The 18,846-nt window shown below is 39.2% G+C and overlaps 4 protein-coding genes across 5 annotated transcripts; all 4 read left to right on the forward strand.

Moving 5' to 3' along the window:
- The first annotated feature begins 4,743 nt into the window (after positions 1-4,743).
- Positions 4,744-7,854, forward strand: LOC121742612 (DNA repair protein RAD51 homolog 4-like). 2 transcript variants are annotated; one of them, XM_042135806.1, is made up of 11 exons: positions 4,744-4,868; positions 4,949-5,046; positions 5,137-5,216; positions 5,285-5,400; positions 5,478-5,559; positions 5,701-5,835; positions 6,205-6,315; positions 6,395-6,476; positions 6,761-6,831; positions 7,029-7,178; positions 7,596-7,854. In XM_042135806.1, exons 2-11 carry the CDS (start codon positions 4,959-4,961, stop codon positions 7,629-7,631), a joined length of 951 nt encoding a protein of 316 aa, XP_041991740.1. In that variant the 5' UTR covers positions 4,744-4,868; positions 4,949-4,958; the 3' UTR covers positions 7,632-7,854. The 2 variants fall into 2 exon arrangements, with proteins under 2 accessions (XP_041991740.1, XP_041991741.1); XM_042135807.1 differs by lacking the exon at positions 4,744-4,868 and having other exon boundaries at positions 5,293-5,400.
- Positions 7,855-7,984: 130 nt separating this feature from the next.
- On the forward strand, positions 7,985-8,992 carry LOC121742613 (dirigent protein 10-like). The gene has a single exon (XM_042135809.1). The coding sequence runs from the start codon at positions 8,071-8,073 to the stop codon at positions 8,893-8,895; it is 825 nt and encodes a 274-aa protein (XP_041991743.1). The 5' UTR covers positions 7,985-8,070; the 3' UTR covers positions 8,896-8,992.
- A 750-nt stretch (positions 8,993-9,742) lies between these two features.
- LOC121811162 (60S ribosomal protein L35-like) lies at positions 9,743-11,259 on the forward strand. Its single transcript, XM_042211961.1, has 3 exons — positions 9,743-9,863; positions 9,967-10,259; positions 11,068-11,259. Exons 1-3 carry the CDS (start codon positions 9,860-9,862, stop codon positions 11,140-11,142), a joined length of 372 nt encoding a protein of 123 aa, XP_042067895.1. The 5' UTR covers positions 9,743-9,859; the 3' UTR covers positions 11,143-11,259.
- A 5,128-nt stretch (positions 11,260-16,387) lies between these two features.
- On the forward strand, positions 16,388-17,800 carry LOC121741720 (exocyst complex component EXO70H1-like). Its single transcript, XM_042134606.1, has one exon. It carries the CDS (start codon positions 16,388-16,390, stop codon positions 17,798-17,800), a length of 1,413 nt encoding a protein of 470 aa, XP_041990540.1.
- Positions 17,801-18,846: the final 1,046 nt, after the last annotated feature.

An 18,846-nucleotide genomic window follows, 5' to 3' on the forward strand; every position in this document is an offset into this window, starting at 1 on the left:
CTAGCGGTCAAACTCAATGGAAATAACTACCCTCTATGGCACAAGCTGATGAAGATTGCCATTGGAGGGAGACGTGCGAATCGGCACATCACGGGCGTACCACCACCACCAGAACCGGGAACGAAGGGCTATACCGAGTGGGAAGAAACCGACATGATCGTATTCTCATGGATAGTCGACAATATCGAAACTGATATCGTCGTGGACTTCGCGCACCACCAAACCACACAAGCTCTATGGGAGAGTTTGTTCGTCACATTCGCAAGTACCTCCGATCCATACCTGCTGTACGATTTGGAGGAAAAGGCGAGTAAGATAGTACAAGGAGAACAAGGACTCGAGACTTACTGGCGACGTCTCCACGGAATTTGGATAGAGATAGATCGATGCGAAAATCGCCCGATCGATTGCTGCGACAAAGGGGTCGGACAGTTCCGAACCTACATTGGAACAAGGCGCCTATTCAAGTTCCTCACCGGATTGAATGAGAAGTATGATGGAATCCGGCGAGACATTCTCAAGGAGCAACCACTGCCCTCAGCCGAAGTCGCGTACGGACGGGTAAAACGAGAAGCTACCCGGCTCAAAATTATGCCGTCGGCAGCTAACTCGGATCCTCCAACCGGCACGACGAATGACGACTCATCATCGGGCGGAGTAGGGCTCGGCTTCGCGGCCCGAAATCTACCTCAGCAACGCCCCAACACCCACCCTCCACAGCCACGCGCCACCGGACCCAACCGAAGAACAGGGTTCAAACCGGACAAATCGAAGATGTGGTGTTCCCATTGCGGAAAACAGAAGCATACCAGAGAGTCTTGCTTCCTCCTGGTCGGATTTCCCGACTGGTGGGACGAAAACCAGAAGGCAAAGGCCCGATTGGCAATTGGGATGGAAGAAAATGGAGGCGGTGGACTATTCCCAACCGGAGGGGGCAACCGCGAGGCCACCAACCCTCGGGGGAGGACCGGAGATGGTGACTCCCGAACAGGCGGGGGCGGCAGAAGCGGCGAGGCGGACGGGATGATCGGAGAAGCTGCATTCGCCGAGAGAAAAGGAGGCGCGAGTGTCGGAGGTAACGGATTAGGGTTGTTTAACCCTAATCCACAAAATTATTTTCAATTGAGTCCTCGTACTATGCCTAAATTACAGAAAGTACCCCATCACTTAGAATCTGACCCCCCTATGAATTGTTGTGTTCAATTTAGCCCCCAGCATATTAAAAACCGAAAAACAGCCCCAACTTTGTCGAAAATATCATATGTGACCCCAAATCCCTTTGCACCCCTAGAAACAATCTCTACTGCGTTTATGGCCCGTAATATAACTAATTCTAAGGAGAGTGGATGGATATTTGATTGCGGGGCAACGGATACAATGACATATGATAAGAATGATTTTTCTGTGATAAATGAGGCTATGAAAAGTTCGATTCAAACTGCCGATGGGAAACTAACAGCCGTTAGTGGAAGTGGGACCATTGAAATTTCACCAACGTTAAAATTGACCAACTGCCTTTATGTGACCAAATTGTCCCATAAACTCATGTCTATTAGTCACGTGACTAAAGAGCTCAATTGTACATTACTGATGCATCCAAATTTCTGTGTTTTACAGGATATCAGGACGAGGAGGATAATTGGGCGTGGCACTGAGCGTCAAGGCCTCTACTATGTGGATGAGATTACTCAACAAGGTGGCACCGCGATGCTTGCTCACGGATCTGCTAATCGATAAGCTTGGTTGTGGCACCGCAGATTGGGACATCCATCCTCGGGTTATCTTAAAATTCTGTTTCCTAAGTTTTCTAAATTTAAAGACATTTCGTGTGAATCTTGTGTTTTGGCGAAAAGCCACAGACAATCTTTCAAATCTAGCGAGACTAGAGTTGAGAGTATTTTTTCCTTGGTACATGCTGATGTGTGGGGCCCAGCGCCTGTTGTTGGTGACCATGGTTTTAGATATTTTCTCATATTTGTGGATGATTGCACAAGATTAACTTGGGTATATTTTTTGAAAAATAAGTCAGAAGTTTTTGAAAAATTTGTCAGTTTCTTCACCTTAATTCAGACTCAGTTCCAAACTTCTATTAAGGTCCTTCGATCTGATAATGGTAGGGAATTTGTTAATAAGGAAATGGCAGAATTTTTTCAAAGTAAAGGCCTCGTTCATCAAACTACTTGCCCTTATACCCCGGAACAGAATGGAGTAGCAGAACGAAAAAATAGGTTAATTTTGGAAGTCACCCGAGCCCTGTTTTTCGACTCAAATGTTCCTAAATTTTTGTGGCCCGAAGCTGTTGCTACCGCTGTGTACTTAATCAATCGCCTCCCTACAAAAATTTTGGGTATGCGAACCCCCCTACAGGTACTTTCGGCCCTTGCTAAAATTCCAGAACCCCTTACTCTTTCCCTTCGAGTTTTTGGTTGCTCCGTTTATGTACATATTCCCAAACATGAAAGAAGTAAATTCTCTGCTTGTGCTCTTAAGTGTGTTTTCTTGGGATATGGGACTAATCAGAAAGGGTACCGTTGCTATGACCCCACTTCTAGGAAAATAATAACAACTATGAACTGTAATTTTCTAGAATGTGAATTTTTTTTCCAAGCTCAAACTCGGGGTCAGGGGGAGAGTTATGATAGCCAGGGGGAGAATTCGAGTGATAACATTAGACCCCTTAGTTGGACTGTGACGCCACAATCAGACAACTCACTGGCGGAACCAACAGAGCAAGCTAGTGTCACCGCCGAGCCGATCCCGTCTACTATGGAGCCTCCTCCGTCGCCTACGTCTCAGTTGCATCCTCCTCCAGTGATATCTAAGGTAATTCCTGAAACTAGCTCAGACAAAACAGTTGTCATGACTAATGAGTCTGGTGTAGAGGAAAATACAGCAATTGACGGTGACACAGGAAGATATGTACTTCCACCGAGGAGTACTCGAGGTATACCAGCGAAGCGCTATAGCCCTGAAAGGACTAGCTCAAAAAGTCGGTATTCTGTGGCAAATCTGGCGAAGGCGAACTTGAGTCAGATGGCAAGGGCGTTTGCAGCAGCCCTCTATGAAGAAGAAGAACTACCAGGGACAGCAGAGGAAGCCATGGGAATTACCCATTGGAGAGAAGCTATGCTAGTTGAAATGAGAGCCCTGATGATGAACAAAACATGGGAAATGTGTCTAAAGCCAGATGGAGTCCGCACAGTAGGGTGTCGATGGGTCTTCACCATAAAAAGGAGGCCAGATGGATCTATTGAACGGTATAAAGCAAGACTGGTGGCAAAAGGGTACACCCAGACATATGGAGTCGACTATGCTGAAACATTCTCACCAGTTGCGAAGATGAGCACCATTCGGGTGTTGTTCTCTATAGCGGCAAACAGAGATTGGCCACTGCACCAGTTTGACGTAACCAATGCATTCCTACATGGTGAACTGTCGAAACCAATTTACATGGAGGCACCGCCAGGTTTTTCAGGAGAATTTGAAGGAGGAAGGGTCTGTAAGCTGAAGAAGACCTTGTATGGACTCAAACAGTCACCTCTAGCTTGGTTCGGGAGGTTCACGGAGGTAATGAAGAAGTATGGGTACAAGCAAAGCAACTCAGACCACACACTTTTTCTGAAGAAAAGAGAAGGTAAGATCACCTGCTTAATCATTTATGTGGACGATATGATACTCACGAGAGATGATGAGGATGAGATCAACCAGTTGAGAAAAAATTTGTTTGCTGAATTCCAAATGAAAGACTTGGGTCTACTCAAGTATTTCTTAGGAATAGAAGTGTTGAGGTCAAGAAAGGGAATCTTTATTAACCAAAGGAAGTATGTACTTGATCTTCTGGCAGAAACCGGGCTACTTGATTGCAAGCCAGCGGATACCCCTATGGTACAGAATCATGGGCTGCAAATAGTTGAAGGAGCAGAAGCGACCCCGCGCACAAGATATCAGCGCTTAGTAGGAAAGTTGATCTACTTGTCCCACACCAGACCTGACATTGCGTACGCAGTAGGGGTGGTCAGCCAGTTCATGCATGCACCCCAAACTGCTCACTGGGAAGCGGCCTTGAGGATTGTTCGTTACCTAAAGGGAACACCAGGACATGGGATTATGTTTGAAAAACATGGACACCTTGAGATTCATGGTTTCACCGATGCTGATTGGGCTGGAAATCCAAACGATAGAAAGTCGACCGCCGGATACTTTACCTTTGTGGGGGGAAATCTTGTTACTTGGAGAAGCAAGAAGCAAAAGGTAGTGGCTCTATCAAGCGCTGAAGCTGAGTTTCGAGGGATTAGGAGTGGGTTGACTGAAATCCTATGGCTAAAGAAGTTGATGACGGAACTGGATTTGATCTCACGAGAGTCGTGTAAATTGTTCTGTGATAACAAGGCAGCAATCAGTATATCCGAGAACCCAGTCCAGCATGATCGAACGAAGCATGTCGAGGTTGATCGACACTTCATCAAGGATAATATTGAAGCTAAGGTGGTGGAAATCCCGTTCGTTAGATCCGAAGACCAATTGGCAGACATCCTCACAAAGGCAGTGGACTCGAGGAGTTTTCATGGAGTATTGGACAAGTTAAGAATGGGTGATCCCATCACTTAACTTGAGGGGGAGTGTTGGAAAGAAATCAATCAAGGATCAATTAAGCACCAAGAATTGATATGCCCACATTAATGGTAATTGATATTAGGGCAAATCCTTACCATGTATAGAAGATTTCATTGTGTATTTAGGTAGCTTCTTTTCTCCTTGTAAACAACCGATTGAGATGAATAAAAGTATAGCCTTCAACAGCCATAATTTAAGATTTGAAAATGTTTGTGATGTTGTCACTTGAAGCTCGAAATTTCTCACTAAATTAGGTAGTAAATGGGTTAGCAGCTAGCATTAGCTAGTTTGTTAATTTCCTACCCTGGATTCATCTGTTTCTTCTTCTCATTAGGGCAAAAGTGATGGCGCCATTAGAAGATTTAGAGCGAGATTATCCAATCATCGATTCCAATTTCCGTATGTTCTGTGCTTCTCACGGCATTTTCACCGGTTCGTTTTCTCCCCTTATTGCTACTGGCTAGTCTCCTAATCAGGACAGAATCCTATATTGAATGATCTTGCTTCTTATTCGTTTTGCAGATACAGATTTCCTTTTGCATGATCTTTCTGCATTAGAGGCTTTTGCTAGACAAGACTATGCACCGCAAAAATTGGAACAGGTTAGTCGTCATTTTAGCTTTAGTGGCAACATATTTCGATTCGTTTTATGTGTTGTTCTTGGAATTAGGGAATTAGGCAAATAATCTCTATATTAGAGAGTGGGCAACGACCTTGGCTAAATGGTTTGGAATTGTTAGATGATTCTCAACTTAACAAGTGTACTATATCCACAGGATGTGAAAGGTAATGTCACTACAACTATGAATTTATACTATCATTCAATGGCCAAACTTAACAATTGATGATGGATTATGGACTAGGATTGATATTCTTCTGCAAGGAGGACTGCGTGCGGGTCATGTAACAGAGCTAGTTGGGCCATCATGTTCTGGTAAAACTCAAGTATGAGTCTTGAATCAATAAATTAAGCAAAACTAGCAAAGATCAAGACAGTGCTTGGTTGTTCTGCTGATATGGAATAAGCTCTTGTTGAGCTGACATTTGGAGTCCAGTATTCCTTTCTTACAAAAGTTTACCTTGTAGGTTTGCCTTAAAGCTGCATCACATGTAGCAAGGAACTCTTTGGGCAAGGTGGTCTACTTTGATACCGGCAACTCCTTTTCACCTAAACGTGTCGCACAGTTTCTCAGTCTTTTGCCAGATCCTTCCACTACACAGGTGATATAATCAATTTGAGATTTTTGTGCTTTTGGCTCTTTCTGTTGATTTACTGATGTCAAAGAATTTAATCATGGAGTTGGAGGTTTTTCCATCTCTCTTGTATATGGAATCCAGCTGCCTTTGTTTGAATCTTTGGTAAATGTATATGTTTTGCATAAGTGTATGCTGCTTTATAAACATTAAAAAGTGGTCACCAAAAAAAAGTGATAGCTATTCATATGGTTCATGCATCCATATATTGGCAAAGCTGCACTTCTGCATCCTCTCTGTAAATAAGACAGGATTTCATTTCCTGTCATTTCTTCCTTGTTTTGATGTTCTTTTGTGTTAACACTTTTATGTGCCTTCATCGCTGTCTTTTTACAGATAAATAAAACTGTCGAACGAGATATGAGCAGCATAGTTTGCCATTCTGTGTTTGACATCTTTACCCTCCTTGACATGCTCCGCCAGTTAAGGAATAATTTGAGATCTCAGGTTTTCTGTCATTCCTCCAATTTCTGTCTCTTATTTGTTAATCAAATATGTTGGTCACAAAAGAAACATTTTTCTGCAGATTAGTTTCCAGGTGAGGATGCTTATCATTGACTCACTTTCATCGCTTATAGCTCCAGTTCTTGGAGGTGGTGGTGTACATGGTATGCATCCAGTTTACACATTCATCTCAAGATTGCTAACAAGGCTGATTGGCGCAATCATTTCTACAAGGGACAAATTACATTTAAATAATAAAGTCATGAAAATGATAATAACTTATTTGCATAAAACCACATAACACTTTTTTTCTTTCTTGTTAGTTTTAGCTTGTTATATCATGATTGCGTTTATAAATGGTGAACTGCTCGATTGTTTGTCTCAACTGCTATCACGCATAACTGAATTTCACATGTCCCTAAAGTTTTTGCTTCATGGCCATGTACAGGGCATGCCTTAATGGCTACTGCTGGGTTCTTGTTAAAGGAGATTGCACATGAGTCTAACCTCTGTGTCGTGGTAATTGTTATATCTTTTACTTTCTTTTCAAAATGGTATAGAAGATTTAATCACCAAATCTTCCATTTGTGATATCTGAGTAAGTATGATAAATGATGAATGCATAAATACCCATACAGATCCACTTTTCTTTTTAGATCCAACATAAATTTAATATTTTGATCTATAGTATAACCAATCAAAGGCTTGTGCTTCAGGTGACGAACCACATGGTGGCCGGAGAAGCTGGTATGTTGAAACCAGCGCTGGGGGAGAGTTGGAAGAGCATTCCACATGTTAGGCTTCTGTTATCCGGGAAGTATTCAGCCAATGGTACCCTCATCAAAATACTTAAACATCCATATCTGGTAGGTCTCTCGTCCTCAGGCATATGCTATTCAGACAATACTGTCTCATTAACAACATAGTATTAACATTAGTGATGTCCAAGTGAAAATTTTTTTGCTGATATCTATTCTTCAATAGTAGCACCCCTTACGAAGGAAGGTGAAGCACTAGACAAAGCGTGTGTTAAGAACAAAAACTAAGAGTGAGGACAAGCAGGCAATTTCTGTCATGTGTAGGTAGAGTTTAGGTGGTTCGATATTTGTAAAAAGGGAAAAATAAGCGTGTATCTGAAATCCGAATGCTCAAGATGATTATTTCCTTATAAATAGGAGTAGTTGTTCTTCCCATGAGAATTTTCCTATTGCAATTGCTGCAAGATTTCTGTGATTCAATTTTGGAAAAGGTTGTGATATGTCGTGCTTGTTTTTCTTCCTCAGGCTAGTGGAAAGAGCACAGACTTTGTGGTAATATGATCTAACCACAAAGGAAAGAGACGTTGCTATTTGCTACTAAGAAAAGAAGCAACAGAGCCACAAGGAGATTGATTGCATGAAGAAGGATTCTAATTCAGATTTATCTTCACTTTGTGTTAGAAGATTAAACTTTTGCATATAGGGAGAGTTGAATGCTACGGAAAATGTGAAATTAAAAACACAGATGAGAAAAAAAAAAGAAGTCAATTTAAGAAATCCCGAATTCAGAAGTTTATTAAATTACATAAAAAAAAAGAAATTCGCCACCATCGCCACCCAACCACACTGGAATCGAACACATGCACCTAATCCATCCCATCAACTCCATAACACACTTTAATGATTTCTACTTAATCCCCTTATTCATCTCTATATATTCTTGTAATAACTTCATTCCATCACCAACACCAAAAAACTTCAAATTCCATTTTCTAAAACCATGGCGTTTCAACTCAAAGCCACCATCTCCTTCCTCATCCTCGCCCTCGCAATCTCCTCTGCCACATCTGCCCGAATCCTCGACGAGGAGCCCGCACCAGCAGCCGCCGCCGCCATCACCGCGGAGGCGGGCGAGCACCCTCTAACCTTCTTCATGCACGACATCCTCGGTGGCAGTCGCCCCTCTGCCATTGCAGTAACCGGCATCGTAGCCAACCCAGCCGTGGGCGGCCAGGTCCCCTTCGCAAAACCCAACGGCGCTGTCCTCCCCGTCAACAACGGCGTCCCCACGAACAACGCCAATGGCGGCATCGTCAACAACAACAACGTCCCCTTCCTCACCGGCCTCAGCGGCTTCACCTCCAACATCGGCAACAACAACAACAACAACAATAACAACGGAATCATCGGAGGCATGCCCGGGTTCCCGGTCCTGAACAGCGCGCAGTTCCCGTCGGGCAGCACACTGCAGAAGCTGATGTTCGGCACGATGACTGTGTTTGACGACGAGGTGACAGAGGGGCACGAGCTCGGGTCGGGCTTGGTCGGGAAGGCGCAGGGCTTCTACATATACAGCAGCGAGGACGGGAACAGCCAGACGATGGCCTTCACCGTCATGTTCGCCGGCGGGGGATACGCCGACAGCATAAGCTTCTTCGGGGTGCACCGGACGGCGGTGGCGGAGTCGCATCTCGCGATCATGGGAGGCACCGGGAAGCATGTAAACGCGAAGGGGTTCGCGAAGGTGAAGACGTTTCCCGGCGGGCAGCACGAGACCGATGGGATGGAGACGCTGCTTCAGATCACTGTTTATCTTGCTTACTAGTTTCTCTTTTTGTGGAATTATGTTTTCATGTTTTTCTGCATTTGATTGTTGTTACTACTCCTTGTTTTTAATGGTTTTTGTACAAAAGGTTATGAAATGATTATTGATAAAATACAAACTCTATATATTGTAAAAAAGTTGTTACAACTCCTTGTTTTTTTTTATTGGTGTGAAAATAAAAGGAGAACTAATATCGTGTGTGTGCACATGTAATCGTGATTATAATTGCACATATAATTTCATAAAATAGAAACAAATAGTAGAACAATAAAATAATTGGTTTCTAGTAAAATTTTATTAATGTTGGAGCTAATTGTGTTTCTATTCCATTACGGATATTTTCCTCTCTATTTTTTGTCGTCCATAAATTTGCTCACACAACTGCATAATTATACATTTAATCAATTAACAATGCTTTATATAAATGCCATCAATATGTTTTTATTAATCACAAAAAATTATGCTCCCTCCGTCCTATAGTAGATGTCACACTTGGAAGATGACACGAGATTTTAGGAGATTTTATTTTGTGTGTTAAGTGGTGAGATAAAATATAATTTTATAACTGATGTGAGAGGAAGCTTTTTCTAAAATATGAAATGTGACATCTTTTGTGGGACAAACTAAAAAGGAAAGTGTGATATCTACTATGGGACGGAGGGAGTACTAAAAAATGAAAATTTATGTTCAATTTATCCGAATTGTGTTTGTGTATTTTACTATAACCATGTTGTTGGAAATAATTATTTTCTTGATTGTGAAATAGAATAATCATAGAAAAAGCATAATGATTAAATGAATATATATAGGCCCATCTTCTATTCAAATTATACTGGGCCGTGTAACAATTTCAGAGCCTATTAGATTTTGCATAAATTGAATTAGGGTTTTAGCTTCCCTCTTCTCGTCTCTGCTGATCTCCCAAACCCTACATCCCAAAGCAAGGAGGAAGAAGAAATTAGAGATGGGTAAGAACAGAACAGTGATTCATCTCTAATTACAAAAAAGGGGAATGTATTTCAATTTTGTTTTCGTCCATTGATTAGTTTCTGTTTTCCTTAATTTATTTAGCGAGGATTAAGGTTCACGAGCTTAGGCTGAAGAACAAGGTGGAGCTGCTGGCGCAGCTGAAGGATCTGAAGGCGGAGCTTGCTCTGCTGCGCGTGGCGAAGGTTACCGGAGGCGCTCCCAACAAGCTTTCGAAGATCAAGGTGGTTAGACTGTCGATCGCGCAGGTGCTGACCGTGATTTCTCAGAAGCAGAAGTCTGCGCTCCGAGAAGCGTACAAGAACAAGAAGTACTTGCCTCTTGATCTCCGCCCTAAGAAGACTCGTGCTATCCGCCGCCGCCTCACCAAGCACCAGGTATCATTCATTTTCTGATTGAGAACTTGTTTGGTATAAGAATATGGAGGATTCGAATAATTTTGAGCCCTGTTGTGTGATTAAGGTTGACTAATGGCTGATTTTTGTTATTGTGAACCAATTATAGATTTGCGATTTCTATTTTCAATAACTTTATATACATATGCTAAGTTCGGTTAATTGTCTCCTTTTTAAACATGTTTGGATGTTATGATGCAATTTCTTAAGATTATTTTTGTTTAATGGTTGCAACTTTACATCTGTTTATTTTGGTTGTTCATTTGCCTGTAAATGCTCTATGATGAGTGTATTACTTTAATTTATTCTTGTAATTGTGTTGATTGTTTGCCTTAGAAACCTTAGATTAATCACTGTATCATGTATCATCTGTTGAAGTTCACACACGTCAGATTAGTATTTTACATTTAAATGAATGGTTTTTCTGTTTTGGATATTGATTCTCCTTAGCTAATACAGTAGTTCACTTGAGACTTTGGTTTTATTCTTCTCTTCGAGTTTCAGGGCTTTGGCAGATTTCAAAAGTACAGTAACTTAATTATAATGAGAGTGAGAGACTTGTAAATGCCTCTAATTACGTTTAACCATGTATGTCTAAAGCATATACTGTATAAACATGAATTCTTCTCCTTGTGTGCTTGTGGCATTTCAGCATCTGATACTCAGATGTCTTAAGATTTTATGTTCAATTGGGCAATCTTGTGTTTTGGTCTTTGCTTTTCTTGGATGTGCCAGTTCTCTTGTGTTTCTCGAATCATTGTCTGACTATAGGTATTGGTCCTTGTTTCAGGCATCTTTGAAGACACAGAAGCAAAAGAAGAAGGAGATGTACTTCCCTGTAAGAAAGTATGCTATCAAAGTTTAAGTTCTTTGTTTTAAGCGATTTTGTTTCTATTGCTCAATCTTAAGAAAAGACAATTTTTTGTTTGAGTCAACTGTTATATTTTGCAATTAGTTCAAATGCTGATATTGAGACATGAAATCCATGTACCCATCATCTTAATTTTTATGCATTGACATAATCATCTTCTATAGTACTACAAGAAAAAGGTCATGATATGTTGATGGCCAACTAACAAAAATATTAGTATCTGTTTCAGTTTTTCTTTGTGTGTTGTCTTTTTTTTGTATGCATGCATCTATTTAAAACTTAATACTCCCTCTGTCCCATTGAAGATAACTCACTTTCTTTTTTGGTTTGTCCAAACCAAGATGACCCATTACTAAAAATGAAAACTTTTATCTCTATTTTATTCACTTTCTCTTATTTTACTCTCTCCACTTAACACATAAAATAAAGTTACATAAAATCCCGTACTGCCCAAGGAAGGGGTCATCTTTCTTGGGACGGAGGGAGTAGTATTGTCGATGATCTCTTTCTTTTTCTTTTTGTATTGGAATTGATTGTTAGTTAGTAGGAATTGACTCTAAGTTTGTTTGTTACTCCCTCCGTCCCTTTGTAGTATAGACATTTCTTTTCGGCGTAAGATTTAAGAAAATTTGTTTTAAATGAGTTAAGTAAAATGAGAAAGGTAGAGTTATGAAGAGAGTGTAAATACTTTTTATCAAAAAAGTAAATGACTCAGCTACACTGGGATAATCTAAAAAGGAATACTCCCTCCCCATCCCTTTGTAGCTGAGTCGGATTCCTTTTTTGGTTGTCCCATTGTAGCTGAGTCATTTCCTATTTTTTGGTAAAAAGCACTAACTTTTCTTCTCTCTTCGCCTCTCTACCTTTTTCCTTTCTTATTTTGTTCTTTCACTTAACTCACTTTTAACACAATTTCTAAAATTTCGTGCCGAAAAGAAACGCCTCTACTGCATAGGGAAGGAGGGAATACTATATTTATTTTCTTGGATGGTGATAGAGTTATCTTATTAGACGTAGTCACTCATTTCATACTACTCCTTCCGTCCGCTATTACGAGTCCCATTTATGGGCGGCATGGGTTTTAAGAAATGTTAAGAAAGATGGGTGGAAAAAAGTTAGTGGAATAAGGGTCTCATTTGTATATATTAGTTTTAAATGAAATGTGAGTGAAATGAGTTAGTGCAAGGTGTGACCCTATTACCATTTATGGTAAAAGTGAACCGTGACTCCTATTCGCGGACGGATTAAAATAGAAAAACGGGACTCCTATTCGCGGAATATAATTTATAATTCGGTCAATTGGACCCATTAAAGCTGGACCAACGATGGGGAAATACCTTTAAACTTTTGAATGTTAGTTACCGGGAGTAATATTTTTGACTTAACATCGAATGTGTTTCACTTTAGAAAGAATTAGTCTTACCACCCCCCGTGCATGGGATAATAAAATTTCAAATAATGAAGATATATTATTAAATAATTTAAATAAAAAAATATAGTGTAAATAATATAAAACTATATTTATAGTTAAGAATATAAACTAACTAAAATAAGTATTCAACACATTATAAATAATTAAAAACATTATAAAAGTAAAACACGCTTCCACTATGCGCCTTCATTTAGTTAAAAGTAAAATAATTTCTTAAAAATCGCGTTGGATCAATCTGGAACAAACTTTGTGTGACGGAGAGAGTAATAAATACTCCATCCAGCAACAACAGTCCCATTTCTAAAAGGCACGGGTTTTAAGAAAGTTTTGAATGCGTAATAAATGATGTGTGATAGTGGAATTTGGAGCCCACAAATTTATAAATTTAGCTTTTATACATCAATGATCTGATTTTATTTATGCTTTTAAATCCAAATTTGGAGAATTAAATGAAACAACTCAGTAACTCACACTAAATTTGCTCACATATCTAGAGAATTAAATGAAACAATTCACGGTAATTGCTCACATACAAATCAATATGGAGGATTAAACGCCAAGACACAGCGAAATCCACACCCCAAATGGTGCCACGGTGGCATAAAAAAACTGATCGTTTATATATTGATGGATAAGTAACTATTGCACATTTCTAGTTCTTGAAAAAATTCATTTGTTTTAAATTCCCCTGTCTGAGTCGCACATTTAATACTCTTGTTTTTATATTTTAACTGAATAAATCATAGAGTACATAAACTTAGTACATCTCCACATAAACTTAGTACCTCTCCCTGTCCTTAAAAAAAATATATGAAACATTTGCTTTTCTCCGCGAGATTTTATATAAGATTGTTTTATGGATTAATACAGAATGAATAAAGTAAAAGAGAAAAAAAAATAGAGATGATGTTTTCATTTTAAGAAACGTTTTATTTTTAATGTGATAATGTAAAAGCAAAAACGTTTCATTTGTAATATGACATAGAGGATATAAATTATTTATTTATTAGTTCATTTTTGAAAAGTATCTACTTCACACTTTTTAATTTTGGAGTAGTTAAATGGAGTAATACATTATCTCTTACATACTCATTTTTATTTACAACGTATATACTACTAACAATATGGAACACACTCTCTACTAATACTACTTACTCCCTCCGTCCCAGTCTAAGTAGAGTATTTCTAATTCGACACAAGATTTTATGTAGTGTTGTTTTGTGAGTAAAATAGAAAGAATAAAGTAAACGAGAGAAAAAGTAGAGAGTGTTGTTTCTATAAATGTGTCATTTAGAGTAAGACATCCCAAAAAGGAAAATGTGTCACTTAGAGTAGGAAGGAGGGAGTGTATTAGAATTTCTTTCTTTTTCTCTCTCTCACTTTATCAATTACTTCCTCCGTCTCACAATAGAGACGGACGCATATTAGTAGGGGCTATATTTTCAAAGTTTTCTCTAGAAGTTCAATATTAAGGAACTTAGATCATTAGCAGCAGGGGCTCTGGCATGATAAATTTGGACCAAATTTGGACCATCATTAGCAGGGGCTTGCAGTTAGAAGAAAAACATAAAAAAAAATCAATTTATTAGGGGGCTTAAGCCCCTTTTAACTTGCATGTAGTCCCGCTAATGCTCACAATATGAGTCACATTTTGTGTGGGCACGAATTTTAAGAAATATAAAGAATAATGAGTTGGAAAAAATAGTGGAATATATGGTCTACTTATTTATATTGATTTTATAATAAAAAAATGTGAGTAAAATGAGTTAGTGAAAAGTGAGACTTATTTACTATTTATGGTAAAAGTGAAATGTGACTCTTATTGTGAGACAAACCGAATTGACAAAATGTGATTCTTATTATGGGACAAAGGAATTATATATTAAAACTTTTGTCGAATCAAATGTTCATAGTACTTTTCAAGAATCGAGGGAGTAGTAGTAAATATTATAATGAATATTATAGTAACAAAATTAAGAGAACATTGTTTTTGGGGTATGATAACTGTTGGTATATGGTTGAAAGTTATGGTGTCCTCTTTGAAACAACAGAGCAATATCCTTTGGAAATGGAAACAAAAAAAAATACTTCCCAGTGTCTTGTTAAAAATAAAATATTTTTCTTTTTAGAATGAAGAAATACACCAAAATTGTACATGTAATATTATGTACTCCCTCAGTCCATGAATAAGGGTCCCATAGTTTACCGGCTCAGGCTTTAAGAAATTGTTTGATTTTGTGAAGTGTGAGTGAATAGAAAAAATTAGTGGAATGTGTATTCTACTTTTATATAATAAATCGTGAATGGAATAAGTTAGTGGAATGTAGGATCCATTGACCAAAAATAGTAAAAATGAAATTAGACATATATTGGCCGACGGACGAAAAAGGTAAAATGAGACATTTAATATAGTCTTATTATATTAAGTTGAACGACATAATAGTACTCCATATTCAAAAAATTTGATTTCGTACTACTAATACTCGTTAGGATATTTCTTTAGGTACTTAATGCGTTATTTAATTAAATTGTAAGAGTGTACCAATATGTTGATATTTTATTTTATTTTATTTTAAATGTGAATGTATGTGAAATATAGGCCAGTTTTCTCATACCCACTAATATTTACTCCTTTATCTTGTTCGTTTAATTATAGACATGTATCTAATTCTAAAATGTCTAATTGAGTACATCACTTCAAAGTGAAGTGCAGAATAATCTTAGCATTTCTACACTAGAATTTTGTCTTGAAAATATACTCTGAAATATTACATAATTGTATCGTGCTATCCCTGAATCAACAAAAGACACCATTTCCATAAATCTGAAGTCAACCCTACAAAAAGATGTAACGAATATAAAATGTAAAAGCATATCCACTCAAAACTCTAAAAACTTTCCGATTGTAACAATAAAATTTGAAGCATTCTTTGAGAATATTGGCGTAATTAGCACCCATAAATCGACAGATTTCCCAGCTAATGCCAACCAGTGTGAAAGTTATATGTAAATAATTGTAATTACCAAAAGAAACATGAAAACGAGTAAATCCTATCACTCGATTGGTAATATTATTATCTCTACAATTAATACTATGACAAATGGCTAATAAGGGTTTATGAAAAAATATACTGACGTTATACCAAACACGCTTTTCCTTTATTAGAGGAAATTGTTTGGTACTCTCTTTTTCCTTTCTCCATCAGAAAATGTATGGTTGTTACGCGTTTTTAACTCATTCTCTCTTTTCCTATTTAATAGGAGTAATTGATACCTCTATTTACTCCCTTTAAGTCTTAATTTAGGAATTAAAAATTTAAAAATACTCTAGTATTTGTTCTATCATCATCAAAATATTCTAACAAGAATGCTGGCAGCCGCAGTGTGGGAGTTTCACCACTGTGGTGGCTCCTTGTGTGCTGGTTACCAGTGTAAGTTCCTCCCACCTAATGGGCCGCTGAGGTACCGTGTTTGAACCCCTCCATAGCGATGTCGGGCCGGGTTATGGGGGCGCCTGGGGTGAGCGAATCACCTTTTGTCCCTAAGAATATAATTGGATTTTGGTTCGTTTCAGAGAGACCAGACCATAAAAGAGAAACAGACAATTTTCACACGCAAATTAGCTAATACATTCCAAATTTCGAATTCACACTCCAACTATTATATACACATTCCACTCTTACTCTCCAAAACCAAAATCACAAATTCTGTAAATCCAATATCACTCAATCTCCAAAATATCTGAAATATATTGTCATCATCACCATACATATGCAGCCCATTCGCCACATTTGTCTCTCAGAGGCCATGGCGGAGGAATGCATCAGCTACAACTACGCTGAATATATAATCAGGAAATGGGAAGTTGGTGCCGCCAAATTGAACACATTCTCATCTCTGTTTCTCTCCGACAGAAATGAAGCATACAAATTGTTAGAAGCTACCATCGGTCTTCAGCATGCCATGAACCACCACGTCAAGCTCAGCACCACCTCTCGCAAACTCGTCAGAGCTCATGACTTGATGCAGATCGCGATGCACAGGCTCAGATTAGAATTTTACGCGATATTATCCGCCACCAGATGCAATCTCGACTCTGAATCGTTGAATTCTCAGAATCGAGAAACAACGGCGGCGGAAAGTGAGAGAGCGGTGGAGGATTTGAAGAGTGTTGCGGAGTGCATGATCGCGTGCGGTTATGCGAAGGAGTGCGTCAGTACTTATCAAATTGTGAGAAAATCGATCGTCGACGAGACGATGTGTTATTTGGGGATTGAGAGGTTGAGAAATTCTGAATTGAGGAAAATGGAGTGGAGGAATCTGGAGACGAGGATTAATACATGGCTCCGCGCGGTGAAGATTGCTGTGCAGAATTTGTTTTATCGAGAGAAGGTTATCTGTGATGCTGTGTTCTGCTCTTCGGAAAAGGTTGCGGAGGCGTGTTTCGCCGCAATCTCGAGGGATGCGGCGGCGGATCTGTTTTCCTTCGCGGAGAGTCTCTGCAAATGCAAGAAGGTTCTCTCGCCAGAGAAGATATTCCGCCTGCTGGATATCTATGAGATGATCTCTGATTTGTGGCCGGACATTGAGCTTTTATTTTCCAATAAGCTTTCGTCGGAGGTGAGATCTCAGGCGGCGGTGGCGCAATTGAAGCTTGGGGAGACGGTTAGTGCAATGTTAGGTCAATTCGAAGAGGCGATTCGGAAGGAGACGTCGCCGCCGCCTATCGGCGGCGGCATTCATCCCCTCACGCGCTACGTGATGAATTTCCTCGTTGTTTTAGGCGATTACGACGCCGCGCTCTCCAGCATTTTGGAGGATTGGTCACCGGCGAACGTTCGGAGTCCTCCGACGAAAAACCGTTTCTCCAGCCCCGCATCCGGCGGCGAAGCGGATGCATCGGCGCCGGAGATCAGCCGTCGCCTCTCGTGGCTGATTGTGATCCTCCTCTGCAAGATTGACGGCAAGACGGCGACGTACGACGACGTCGCATTGTCGTACTTGTACTTAGCAAACAACCTAAACTACGTCGTTTCGAAGGTTCGGAGCTCGAATCTGGGGATTCTGATTGGGGAAGAGTGGATCGGGAAGCACGAGTTGAATGTGAAAGCCTACTTAACGAAATACGAGAAAATCGGATGGAGTGATGTCATCTCCGCCTCGACGGAGACTCCAGCAGCAGCGACGCCGCCGGCGAAGGTGGCGGAGTCTCTCGAATAGTATTACGCTCGATTCCATGAGACGTGCAGGAAGCAGAGATCGTGGGTCATACCCGACCCGATAATTCGGGAAGATGTAAATATCTCGTTGCGTAAAAGGATTCTTTCGGGTTATCGGGTCTTGTGCAAGCGGATCAATAATGCGTCGGAAGTAATTGTCAGATATACCCCTCAAGAGTTAGATAAATACTTGTCAAACCTGTTTCAAGAATAAGTTGTGAAATGGATTATTAATACCGGGCAACACTTGCTTTTACCTTTTTACTTACAATCTCTTTGTGCATATATTTATTTATTTATTGCATATTGATTATTATTAAACTTATATTTTTTGAATAATTTAATTTTACATTTAGGTTTAGGAAAAGAACTCTACTTACACTGTTAATTCAGAACTCAAACATAAAAGAACTCTACTTACACTGTTAATTCAGAACTCAAACATATAATTAAGCGAAATAGTCGCAAGGAAAATATATACATTTAAACTAGAAAATATATTCCACTACAAAACTATAATCTTAATAACCAAATTAACAACACCAGAACGAAAAAAATTGAAAAAAATGAATTATAGAGGAGCCCGATAAATAATTTTTCATGATTGGGTTTCCCTGACTCAATGGTCCAGAATATATATGGGCTCAACGAGGGAAGCCCAATAAATAATATTGAACAATTTAGCCAAATGGATAATTTATATGAAAAATTCGATAGATCTTGAATAAATTGAAATAAGTCTTTTTTTTAATACTATTACTTCAATTTCAGTAATGAGTTAAAATTAGCTTGGAGTAGAAGCTAGAATTGAGGTTAAACATTAGTTACATAAGCGTTTATACAAGTACATTTAAATTATACACAATTGTATACTAGGTAGGTGATTAAATGTTACTAACATGCTCTGTTTGTTGATATAAATATAATACGGCTGCAATTCATCATATTTACACAGAAATGGCAATAGAAAGGATGGTATGGGTCTGGCCAATAATGCAATTTGACTATCCTTATCACATGGGCAAAACACGAAACATGAACCTAGTA

Source organism: Salvia splendens, chromosome 7 (assembly GCF_004379255.2).
Source record: "Salvia splendens isolate huo1 chromosome 7, SspV2, whole genome shotgun sequence".
Classification (NCBI taxonomy): Eukaryota; Viridiplantae; Streptophyta; class Magnoliopsida; order Lamiales; family Lamiaceae; genus Salvia; species Salvia splendens.